At 42.0% G+C, this 12,978-nt stretch overlaps 1 protein-coding gene across 1 annotated transcript in view; it reads right to left on the bottom strand.

Annotated features, from left to right (window-relative positions):
* The window catches only part of TTC39B (tetratricopeptide repeat domain 39B), a 131,631-nt gene extending 119,048 nt beyond the window's left edge, over positions 1 to 12,583 (bottom strand). The window contains exon 1 of the mRNA XM_081278615.1: positions 12,286 to 12,583. Coding sequence (XP_081134741.1) covers positions 12,286 to 12,327 — 42 coding nt within the window. The 5' untranslated portion in view covers positions 12,328 to 12,583. The remainder of the gene's footprint in view (positions 1 to 12,285) is intronic.
* Positions 12,584 to 12,978: the final 395 nt, after the last annotated feature.

Below are 12,978 nucleotides of genomic sequence, written 5' to 3'. Positions count from 1 at the left end.
TCCTTTGCTTAATAAAGCATTGCTGAACCATTGAGGTCTGTCTCCATTTCTTTTTCTTTTTGTATTCTCTTTCATTTGCTTTCAACAGATGCTCATTTTTTCATTTCTGCTTGGGAAATTTTATTTTCTCCTGATGATTTTTAAACTAAGCTGAAAGGAAAAGGGCAAAAGGGATCTTTACAGGGTGAAGGAAATGTTCTTAAAATGGACTATGGTGATGGCTACACAACTCTATAAATTTAATAAAATCATAGAACACTTAAAAGGAGTGAACTTTGGGCTGGGGGTGTACCTCGGTAACAGAGTGCTTGCCTAACAAGTGCAAAGTTCAGGGCTCAATTCCTAGCACCACAAAAACAAACCAAAAGAAAAAAAAGAGTGAATTTTATATGTAAATCACATCTGATAATGTGGGAGTTAAGTGTACAGAGGTAATGCTAATGGACTATGCAGGTAAATTGTCCCTCCTCGGAGAGGATAAAAGTACTATGCTGTTAGCACTAGAAGAAGTTCCTTTGCTGCTTTGTCTCTAAGGGAGAGAGGGTTCCTTTCCTGCTGAATCCCAGTTGGACGCCACGGCACAGAAGCCAAAGGGATAGGTAGCCAGGGAAGCTAGCTAGCATCTGGAGGGAAGGAAGGAAGCAGAATCTGGAAGACTGGAAGAGGAAGAATACCTACAGGAGATCTTAAAGGATGAAAAGAATAAGCCAGTTGAGAGAACGGCAGATGAAAGAATTGGGAAATGACAAAGGACCACCTTTTGGGAAACTGGGCATAAGAGAAACCACAATCATTTCAAAACAGCAAATGTGAAAAGTCCATGTTAGGAACTCCAGATTGTAGGACTGGCCCCAGACCTACTAAGAAATGCTGGCAGTAGGACCCAGTATGTGCATCTTAACAAGCCACCTGCTCCCATCCTGATAATTTTTATACTCATTAAAATGTGAGAACCACTGAACTAGACCCTAATTAAGGCCTTATGTGTTATGCTGCAATGATCACATTTTACCTCAAAGGCAATAAGAAGCTATGGACAAATTTTTAATTTGAGAAACAAGGTAAAAGTGGATTGCTCTGGAGCACAGCAAGAACCTAGAGCTCCCTCAAGAACCCAGGAGTGTTTGCACACTTGTCACCTCCCTTTACCTTTCAGCTTCTTATATTGGGTAACTGCTACAGTTTAAACTGTATCCACCAAAGTTCATGTGCTATAAATTTAATCCCGGATGCAATAGTGTTGAGAGGTGGATCTTTTTAAGAGTGATAGATTAATGCTAATATTAAAGAAGTTATTTATTGCAAGAGTGAAATGTGACAAAAACCAGCTCAGCCTCCTCTTTCTCTTACATGCATGCACGCTCTCTCGCATGAGATGTCAGGTTAGGATGCAGCAAGATCTTTGCTGGATATAGCCCCTCAGTCTTTACTATCCCAGCCTCTAGAACTGTAAGAAACAAATCTCTGTTCATAAATTACCCAGTCTCAGAGGTTCTGTTATAGAAGCACAAAATGGACTAATAGAGTAGTTGAATATAAACATGCTTCTTACAGATCAGAGACTCCTATTAACATATAGGTGCTACATAAAAACCCTCTAAGACTGTTTTCAGGGAAACAAGAGATTACAACACCATTTCTGTGTCAATGGCAAATGCAATTTCCTATACATTACTGACATGACGAGTTTCCCAGCTGATAAGTACTAACACTGTTCAGTTGTAGATGGAGCTAGAATAGATGGCCCTTGAATCTGTTTACTGTTCTCTTTTGTGTTAAGTGGTTTCTCCTCTCTTCAGGAAAGGAAAGCCATGAGGGCTGTATATCTGTAGAATTTACCCAGCTGGAGTCCTGGGGATGAGCCTAAGAGTCAACTGCACCCATCCTACAGGCTCCACCAGTGGAGCAGGACTGTTGTGCAGGACCCTGCATGGGCCAACCTTTATCCAATGCCTGTTCCTTACACTGCTGAGAAAACAATGCCAAGCAGCAACATAGAGTAAGTAGCCTTAACAACCAAGTGTTAAGAGCCAGCATCTGATTCTCAAGTGCCAAGCACTATGTAGACCTTTAATCCACAATAGCACCATGAAGTAGCTTCTATTGTCTCCATTCCATAGATGAAGAAACTGAAGACAGATTAAGTAACGTATCCAAGGCTATGCAAGAAACAGCAGAGATTCAAATCCATGTCCATCTGACTCCAGAACTTGCACCACACCACTTCAAAGGACATAGCAAATAAATTTCTATTTTTCTCTCTTTTTTAATATATACTAGTCAGTTTTTCATCATTCCGATGAAAATATCTGACAAGAACAACTTAGAGTAGGAAAAGTTTATTTTAGCTCATGGTTTCAGAAGTTCATTCCATGGTCAGCCAACTCCATTGCTCTGAGCCTGAGGTGAGGCAGAACATCACGGCAGAAGAGTGTGGCAGAGGAAAACTGCACAGTTCATGGCAGCCAGGAAGCAGAGAGGGAAATCCAGGCATCAGGGACAAAATAAAAATCCCCAAGGCAGCCCACCCCATCTTAACTACTTCATCCAGTCACGCCCCACCTGCCTACAGTTATTACCCAACATAGTGGTCCTTTCAGATTATTGATTCATCAAATGGATTAATCCACCAATTAGGTCCCAGCTCTCACAATCTAATCATTTCACTTCTGAACATTCCTGGATTATCTCACATATGAGCTTTCAGGGGATACCCCACATTCAAACCATAATAATATCTAATATTAATATCATGATAATTAATAATATAAATATATCATAATAATAATAAAGTATTAAGGAAATAAGCAAATTTAATCTATAAGACTTACAACACATCATAAACAAACTTACACATATCCCCAGAAATCCCCTACTCCAGGGGTCAGCAAACTACAAAGGACCTATGGGTATTTCAGCAGTAGGAATCATATAATTCCAACCTCTCAATTCCAACCTCTGTAGTACAGAAGCAACCACAGCAACACCTAAACAAATTGGCATGGTTATGTCCCCAAAAAATTCTACTTACAAAAACAGCTAGGCTACAGGCTGCATTTGGGCTTCTTATGAAGTTTTCAGGCCCCTGACCTTGGGAAGAGGGCATAAATTTAGAGTCAGGGCACGAGACTTCTTAACTCTGATTCGGTATCTAAGCCAACTGAGTAACCCAAACTTGTCATTTACTTTCTTTTCTAAAGCATGTATTCCTGCAGATTTTCTTCTCAATATGTAAATATAAGATAAAATTGTTTTTAACACACCAAAACATTATCTGCAGATTATTCATAAAATTTATAAATAATGAACAGTGATGAGATACCTCAAAGTAAATGCATAAGGGAAAAGGAATACTTTCATGTGCTAGGTATTCTGCAAAGCATAATCTGATTTCATTCTTCATAAATGAACAGCATCAGAGAAGTTACATAATGAACCCAAGGTCAGACAACAAGGAAACTAGGACCTGAACCCAGCTGGCTGCTCCCTAAGAAGCTTGATGCTGCTCTGCACAGGAGGTGGCTGGTATTGGTCAATGAATATTTGACAGATGGCTCCGACCAGATGACATATGAAGGCTTCTGGGGATAAGATCCTTAAGTCAAGCCCCACTTTCTTCTCTTCAAGACTCTCTCACTCTCTCCTTATCTATCTTGCCTGCCTCCTCTCAAAAAGAACATGCCGCATTGAGTTTGAAAAATTATGTGAGAATCTGAGGTTTGTTGTTTTTTGTTTTGTTTAAGCTCTGAGTGGAAGGACTGTGTCATGTATTGAAAAAGTCCAGGAATCCTAGAACTGCAGGCCGCAATGGCTGGAAGAAACAGGGTAGGAGCAAAGGAATGCCCAGCACATGCTCAGAAAAATGGTGACTAGTCCTGCTGACCACACGAGAAGCAGGTCCAGTGGGCTCTGGCACGAACTTGAGAATCTATGTGATGAAATGTAAGCCTCTGGAATTCCTCAAACATGTCTGACCTACTCACTGTATTTCAGTTTACAGTCTAGGAACTGAGATTGAGAAAGGGGCAAGTGAAACTACTGAAATGGGATACTGTTATTTCCCTTATCATAAAAAAGGAGGGGAGGAGAAAGGAAAAACATTTCCCAAATACAGAATACATACCTCTCCCAACTGTCAAAAACAAAAACAGAGGGAGGTGGCGGGGGACATCCTTAGCTGAACTAGTTTAAGGCCTACCAAAATCTGGCTGGAACACACACCATAGTTTTCCTGCCTAGCCACTTAACTCCCTCATACCCAATCCTGCAGTCACATGGCCTCATGCTTCATCCATGTCCAGGCATATTCCCCCTGCTATTCCCACTGCCTGGAGAATGGGTGATCTGCTTCCTCAGTACCTGCTGAAATTTCACCCCTTCAACTCCAGATCTAATGTCACCTTCGAGATGATAGATGTTAAAGCTGAAAGGAACATTATAGTCAGATAATCAATTTCAACTCCTTCATGTTGCCCATGAGGAAACCAAGGGCCAAAAAGTTAGGGGACCCTTGATGTGACATCCCAGCTGAATGCCCCATAAAAGCTTTTCTTCTTCTCCTTGGAGCATAGGACTTACAAATGCTCTCTAATGTCCTGTCAAAGATGTCTATTTATGTCCACATTCCTGACCATCTTCTCAAGAGAGGTCAAAAATTACAGCTTACCCATCATAGACTAGTCAGTACTTAGTAAGCCTAGCATATACCAGGCCTTCAGTGGGTTCCAATACTCATTCTGCAAATACAACACAGGAAACCCAACTCTCTCCCTACTTTGGCAGGTCTCCCTCCCATCCGCTTCTAGGGACTGAGTAAGGAAGGTTCACCATCATCAAGCACCATTCTATTGGCTGTGGGCCTAAACAAAACAAAAAGGCAGAGGTAATGTGAATTTGTTTTTTCCTCTCTCTTTTGAAACTGAGATATCCATCTCTTGCCGGTGGGCATCAGAACTTAAGGTTCTTCATCCCTCAAACTCCAGGACTTATACTAATGGACCCCTCATGTTGTTAGGCCTCCAGTCTCAGACTGAGAGTTATGCCACCAACTCCCCTGGTTCTGAGGCTTCCAGACTTGGAGTGAGCCATGCTACCAATTTTCCTGGCTCACCAGTTTTCAGTAAGCATACCGTGAGACCTTCTTAGCCTCCAACTCCCTCTTCTATCTAGCTACCTACCTACCTACCTACCTGCCCTATCCTATGGTTCTGTCTCTCGAGAACCTTAATATACTATCCCTCCATCCTCATTTCCTCCCAGCCACCCAAAGCACTGTAGGCTATCCCTCAACTTTGTATCTTATCCTGCTATTCCCTCCCTGTAAAACACTTCAAAAGCTCTCCTCATCCCTACATCACTTCTGCATGGCTAACCCTATTCATCCTGTAATACCAGATTTCTAAGAAATGGCCTCCTCCAGGAAGCTATCCCTGACTCCTTCCCCCAGTGAGGTGCCTTCCTCTTTGCTCCTAAAGCATGCTGGCATCCCTCCTTTTAAGGCTGTCACCCATCTCCCTCTAGACTACAACCTAGGGCAAGAGCTCTGCTAGCCTTCCCCCCAACCAGCACAGTATTCAATAAATTAAATCAGACAGAATCATTCCCACTAGTTACTAGTTACTATCAAACCCACAAATACACACAATTTATCATTTTACTAAAATATTCAATATGTAGGTCCTATGTGTATCAGCATAATATGAGCAATACCAAGGGGACATATCCACAGATCACAGCTAAAAATACTTACTACACACACACACACACACACACACACACATTCTCTCTCTCACACACACACACAGTCTTTAACTAAAGGACTGAAAATGTGAGTGGCATTATGAACTCCCAGGCATTGCACGCTTCAAGAGTCCCTTTAGATCTGGGGATACAGCTCAGTTGGTAGAGTGCTTGCCTTGCATGCACATAAGGCTCTGGGTCCAATTCCCAGCACCACTACCACCACCCCAAAAAAAAGAATAGATGGGGTTTCAAAAGAGATTCAAGACTGATTGTTTCAGCAAAATTGCCTGTTGCTTAACCTGAGCTGGAGTTGAGACTGATAGTAAATTGAGTGTCCCTTCCACTAGCCTGCATTACCAATTTATAAATACCCTTTCTTAACTTTGCTCAAATCCAAACCCTCAAAAACTAACCACCTATGCCCCCTCACTAAGAAAACTCTCATTGAACCACAGGTTTTTCTGCTTGTATCATTCCCCATCCTCTGCACCTACCCAAACCCTTCTCTTCTTCCTTAGGTGACATCATCACCATTCAAGTTTGTGGTTACACAAAGAACCCAGCATTATAATTAAATGGCTCCTCTCTCCCTCCCTGTATCATTGACCCTCAAACTGGGGTACAGGCCATGAAGCCAAGTCCTCTTCCATGTTTTCACTAAATGACCCTCAAACTGGCCTCTCCTCTTCAACCCCACAGCCTTTGCTCTACTCCAGTCCTCATTATCTCCCAAGTGAACTGTTGCAACAGCCCCTAGTCCCACCTGCTGCCAACTCCACAATCTGCTACATCAACATCACCAGGCTTATCTTTCTAAAATAAACAATCTGATCATATTGCCTGGTTAAAAACCTTCCAGATTCCCATTTTTTAGGATATATATATCCCAAAGTCCTTAGCGTGGCATTAGATACTTCAGCACGCAATCTGAACCAGGCTTTCAGTTTCCAGGCTCTCCTTCCCACCATGTGGATGCTCTGCTTTCACTGCTACCAACCTCAACTTCTACCAAGGCCTGCACCTTATCCTGCTTTCTGCCTAGCACAATCCTGATCTTCTTTCAGGACCAAGTCCAATGACCTAAACCCTACTCTGACACAAAGATAGAACTACTTGCTTTGTGTAACTGTCTTTTGCTAGACAATGCACTCAAGGACAGTAAGTCTTATTCTAGTGTGTATTTTCAGCATCTACAGACTTTTGGCATCTAGGAGGTGCCCAATGAACATCAGTGGAATGAAAGAATGAATCTGACTCTAAGAAAATCGTGGCAATTTTATCAAAACTTCATCCAGACAGGAGTAAGCCTATAATCTCATCTACTCCTCAGGCTAAGGTAGAGGCAGAAAGACAGTGAGTTAAATGCCAGCATGGGCAATTTAGCCAGGCCTGCCTCAAAAAAAAAAAAAAAGAAGCCAAGAGACCAAAACAAAGCCTTCATCTAAACTTTAAAGGGAAAAAATTTCTAGATCAGAATTAGGTTTTAAATATCCTGGACCAAAAAGAGAGCCATGAAGCCAAGCATAGTGGGCCATGTCTATAGTCTCAGCTATTTAAAAGGCTGAGGTAAGAGGATTGTTTAAATCCAGGAGTTAGAGATTAGCCTGACAACATAGCAAGACTCTATCTCAAAAAAAGAAATTAAAAAGTAAAGCAGTCCATGAAAGCATCTGTCACATAAGCAATTTCTTTCTCTCAGTGTTTCTCAACCTTTCTTCATCATCACTTCCCTAAGGAGTGTTTATATATTTATTTTCCTAATTGCACCTCCCCATGAAATTTCAATTACATACATATTTTAAACATAAAATTAATAAGTAGAGCTTTTATTCAGAATATATTCAGAATAGCTAAATAAAAATTGTAAATGTCAAATTCAAAACTTTAAAGATATTAACATTTAACCTTTCAAGAATTTACTAACAATTTAAATGTATCAAATCATATATGCAATTTTCTAATTCATGTAACTATATAATAACACAACCATTTTTTTTTTTAACAACAATCAAAACCTAACTGGACCATGGCCCACACCTGTAATCCCAGCAACTTGGAAGGCTGAGGCAGGAAACTTCAAGTTCAAGGCCAGCTTCAAGAACTTAGTTAGGCCCTGTCTCAAAATACAAAATAAAAGGAACTACAGATATGGCTCAGTAGTAAAGTACTTCAGGTTCAATTCCCAATACCAATTAAAAAAATAAAATTCAAAACCTATTTTAGGGACTAGGAATGTAGCACAGTGTCTATAGAGCCTTTACCTAGCACACATAAGGCCCTGGATCCAATCCCCAATATCACAAAATACATACATAAATAAAGAATAAGTTATTTTGGTGATCTTTTGGTTTACATGATAAAATAATATTAAATTTAACTAGCTACTAGTTATTCATTCAAGTATGGTCAATATTATCTGTTTCAGCACTTCATATAATTATTGTCAATACTGAAAAGAGAAAATGTTGAATATTTTATAGAATTAAATAAAATATAAACTATTTTCATTTAGCCCTCAAATCTCAAGTAACACATATACACACACACACACAAAAAAAAAAAAAAAAAAAAAACTGAGAGCCAGGAGAATATAATGCTAAGTGAAGTAAGCCAATCCCCAAAAAAAAACAAATGCCAAATGTTTTCTCTGATATAAGGAGCTGATTCACAGTGAGGTTGGGAGGGGGAGCATGGGAAGATTAGACAAACTGTAGATAGGGCAGAGGGGTAAAAAAAGATAGTGTAATGAGATGAACATCACTACCCTAAATACATGTATGAAGAAGACACAAATGGCGTGAATATACTTTCTATACAAGCAGAGAGATGAAAAATTGTGCTCTATATATGTAATATAAATTGTAATGCATTCTGCTGTCATATAAAACAAATTAGAATAAAAAATTTCTTTAAAAATAAAGTTTTCTTTCTCCAAGTAAATAATTTCTTACTTCTATTTTATTATGTAAATTAGGAATTCATGTCATGCAAATTAAAAATTAAAGTAAAAATTATTTTAAACAAAAAAAAAAAAAAAAGAAACTGAGGGCCAAATGTAAGCCACATCCACAATGCAACTGATGGCAGCCAACTAAAGTCACCAATTAAGATATGATCAAGCAGGCTGGGGATGTGGCTCAAGCGGTAGCGCGCTCGCCTGGCATGCGTGCGGCCTGGGTTCGATCCTCAGCACCACATACCAACAAAGATGTTGTGTCCGCCGAGAACTAAAAAATAAATATTAAAAATTCTCTCTCTCTCTCTCTCTCTCTCTCTCTCTCTCCTCTCTCACTAAAAAAAAAAAAAAAAAAAAAAAAAGATATGATCAAGCAACTGATAGAATGTCCTCAATTGGTCCTCTAATGATAGCCATCTGATAATTTGCCAGGAATTTGTTGTATTGACCCTGCACACATCTGTATATTTTCCATGAACTTGATGTCAATGTTGCTCATGTAATACTAAGGAAAAACAGGTGAGAAAAGTGAAAATGTTAAAAGGATTTTGTTGACTGAGCTTTGAAGAACCACAAAACATTATAATATCTAAGATATTTTGTCCCCTTCAAGAATCAAATTTTTGCTCCCATTGAGGATACAAGTCCTAACCTCAGTGCTCCCATTGACTTCCATATTATTAGCCTTTCTCCCAAAACATAAAACCCCCTTCTCCATCCCCTTCAAAACACATACGCGCGCACACACACATACAAAAGCATAGATTTTTGGAGCTGAGAGAAACTTAGAGTTCTCTAGCCCAACTATTTTCAGTTGAGGAAACTGAAAGAATCCTTAGAGGTTGACAGACTTGCTCAATCAAGATCACTGGTCACAGGGCTGAGGCTGTAGCTCAGTGGTAAAGTGCTTGCCTCGAATGTGAGGCACTGGGTTCACTCCTCAGCACCACATAAAAAATAAATAGTTGTAGATGTGTTCATCTACAACTAAATAAATATTTTTTAAAAAAAAATTACTAGTCTTGGCAGGGTCTGTCTGTCTTGTTCATTGTTATATCTCCAGGCTAGAACAGGGCTTGGCACCTAGGATAATCAGATGTCTCCACATATAAATGACTCAATGACTATGGAGCAAATTAGTCTCCATAAATGTACATATAATAATAGTGAACAACTATGGGGTAAAGAGAGCTGAGAGCCCAGTTTACCTAATTCTAAACATAATACTTTTCCAACTTGCGACTTTGTCCCTTTTTACTTCTCAAGAGTATCATATAATGGTAATAAAAACAGCATTCTTCTTAAGAGAATGAATTTCTTTTTTAAGCATTTAATTATTATCAAATGATGAAGAGAAAATGCTGACTACTTTAACAGAATTAAATAGTAACATGAAAACTTTTATCTAACCCTCAAATTTTAAGTCACACACAAAAACCACTAAGAGCCAGATATAAGCAATGCAGCTTATAAATAAAATAGCTATTTTCATTTTATACACCGTGAAAATTGAAGAACAGGGTTTTACTCATGAGTATGATGAGTTCTTTGGTCCATTTACGATTAGAAATCTTTTACCAAAAAAGTCAAGAATACTCAGTCTACAGCACCCTACTTCTTACTTGCTCACCCTGCCTTGAGCTATTTTCTGAAGTTTTTTTACATAGGTTATATCTTTCTACCCTGAGAATCCTAAAGAGCCAAAACTTCGTCTTATTTTTCTAAGGCACCTACCAAGTTTGAGCACAGAGCAAATGATCAATAAATGCTTGGTACATTTATACTAACAGATAAAATACAATATGAGGGGCAAAAGTGGATTTGGCATTAACAATGAGTTCTGTTTGTAATTGCTATCTCCTAGGACTAGCACAGTACCTGTCATGTAATAAATAGGAATCTAATAGTTAATGAACAAATTGTTTAATAAAAACTGAGACATTACCAAGCAACATCTTTTCTACATTCATTCATTCATTCATTCATTCAACAAACATATACCAACTGTCTTTGTGCCAGACTCTCTACTGCTCTGAAACCTATTTCCCCCAACAGAGCACTCCCCACCAGTTCACACATTTCAACACTTTGGTTCTTCTTGTAGGTAATGAGTACAGCTTGAGTTACCACATGCCTCACTATGCTAGAACAGTCCCAGTTTACATCTATTATTCCAATCTAATTATTAACAGGGTCCTGTCTACAGCGCCATAGTCCCGCCCTAAACATAGCAAATCTTTTGGACAAGCAGCCCAGGATTCAGAAATTTCACTTCACATTTACTAACTACTCCCAATCTTTCTTCCTTGTTTAAAATATGATTGAACTAAATGATTATACACAGGGAGACAGCTGAGGACAAACCTGAGATAAACAATTGAGATCATACTGTGGAGAGATTTGCATGCCAGGAACATGGATATTTAATATAATATACAATCAGGAACCAAAAAAACACTGAGGAAGAAATGAATGATGGTCAAAGAACTGTGAAAATGTAAGCAAAGTTCTGGACATCGTGCTGGCCCTCTTCTCTACCAGTTGTGCAAAGGTACTGTAGTTCTGTTTTTGTTGTTAGGCCCACATTTAAAGCATAGTATCGGTTAGTTTTCAGGAGTTTCCAAGCATTAAAGAGATGAACAGAAATTTTATCCCGCCTCCTCCAGGTCATCCACTATTGCATCATTTGAAACTGAAGCCTTCTTAGGCAGCGACTTGTAAAATTCAAGTCAGGTAAAATGGCAGAAGCCGCGGCTGAGGGGCTTTGCAGTTCCTGCGGCTGCCGCAGGAGCCTCAACTTCAACTTCAAGAGCAAGACAGCGCTTTCTCTGGAGCTGGCAAGCGCTGAAAGGAACTGTCAGTAAATCAACAGGTCCTGCGCGCCTGCCGCAGGGCCGCAGAGTGCTCAGCCCCAGGTGCGCAGTGACAAGAAGAAGTGGCTAATTAAATAGTTGAGACCACCGAAGGCCACTGACAGTTCTCACTTAAGGAAGTGTCCCGGCACCGTAGCAAAAGCAAGAAGCATCACTGCCTGGGGGCGGGGGCGGGGGCGGGGGGTTAGCTCCTCCGGCAGCCCTGGCCGTTCTGGCAGATGTCCCCTCGGTTCCTTTTTCCTCTGGCTGCCCTCTCTTTCATCGAACGTAAGCCCTTCAGTTCTGCCACCAGGAAACTTCCATAGAAGGCGAGATTCCCAGGTCCAGAACCCCAGAGGGCTAGTGTCAGGACTTCGGGGTCCTACTTTGGAAAGCCCGGGAGTCCATGGGAAGGCTCTGAACAGCTCCGAGCTCCAGGTCCTACGCTCCCGCTCATTCGCACCCACACGTCCCGGGGCCAAACTCGGGGTTCAACATCCCCTTGCCGGCACACCGCAAGGTCCCTCCTGTCCCGAAAGGAAGAGACTGCCAAGGCCAGATGCCCGCACCCAGCCCCCTCCCCTTCCCCTACCTCAGAGCTAGAGCGGGAGCCGGCAGGTCCCCGACCCGGACCCAGGGGGCGGGACCTCAGCCACCCCTAGCGGGGCTCGCCCATCCCTCCCGCACCCGGGTGCGGGCTCCAGGGGTAGCGCCCGCGTTGCCCATCGCTAGTACCTCATCAGCTTCCAGCTCCACTCGGCTGCCTACAAGCGCCATGTTCCTTTTTCGGCTGCGGCCGCCCAAATATCAATCAAGAAATTTATAAGGTACTCTATTTCTTCGCTGGGTGCTCAACCAAGGGCTGGTGAGAGAGGAAGGAGCGGGAGGGCGCTCCCGTCGACTCCTGGGCGGGGCGCGCACTCCGGAGCGCGTGCTTTCCCCGCCCCCGGCGCTGGCGGACCAGCGGAGCATCCATTTCCCGAGCAAACGCCCGGCGGCTGCCACCTCGCCACTAGCTCCGCCCCTCACATGCATTTCCCCGCCCTCCTCATGCGGAGCAGCCAATCCGGTTCCCGCAACTCGCCTCCGTTCCCCAGCCAGTCACTCTAGTGGGCGGACTCACCCTGCGAAGAGGGCGGAGAATCTGACCCGGCCTCTGGGAAAGTATCCCAAGGATACCCGCAGCTTTTCCCCTGCGGAGGGCTGGCGCACGCCGGGAGCCTGGAGAGTGCGGAGCTCACACTGCCAAGGTCATGGGGCCCCTGGGGCCCGTGGAAGAGTTCCTCTTGGACCTTGGTCTGGTGCCAGTGTGTTTCCCTCGCTCTGTGGGCAGTGCGTCTCTCCGATGGTATCCGCAGGGGACAACCTTGGGTCGCCGTATACTGAGAGGCCTCTGACACACACCTGCCCAGATACTGTGTCCAGTGC

The sequence above is a fragment of the Spermophilus citellus genome (genome assembly GCF_964194105.1).
Source record: "Spermophilus citellus genome assembly, chromosome: 2".
NCBI lineage: Eukaryota > Metazoa > Chordata > Mammalia > Rodentia > Sciuridae > Spermophilus > Spermophilus citellus.
The sequence above is the reverse complement of the archived record's forward strand: the minus strand, read 5'-3'. Positions and strand labels throughout refer to the sequence as shown.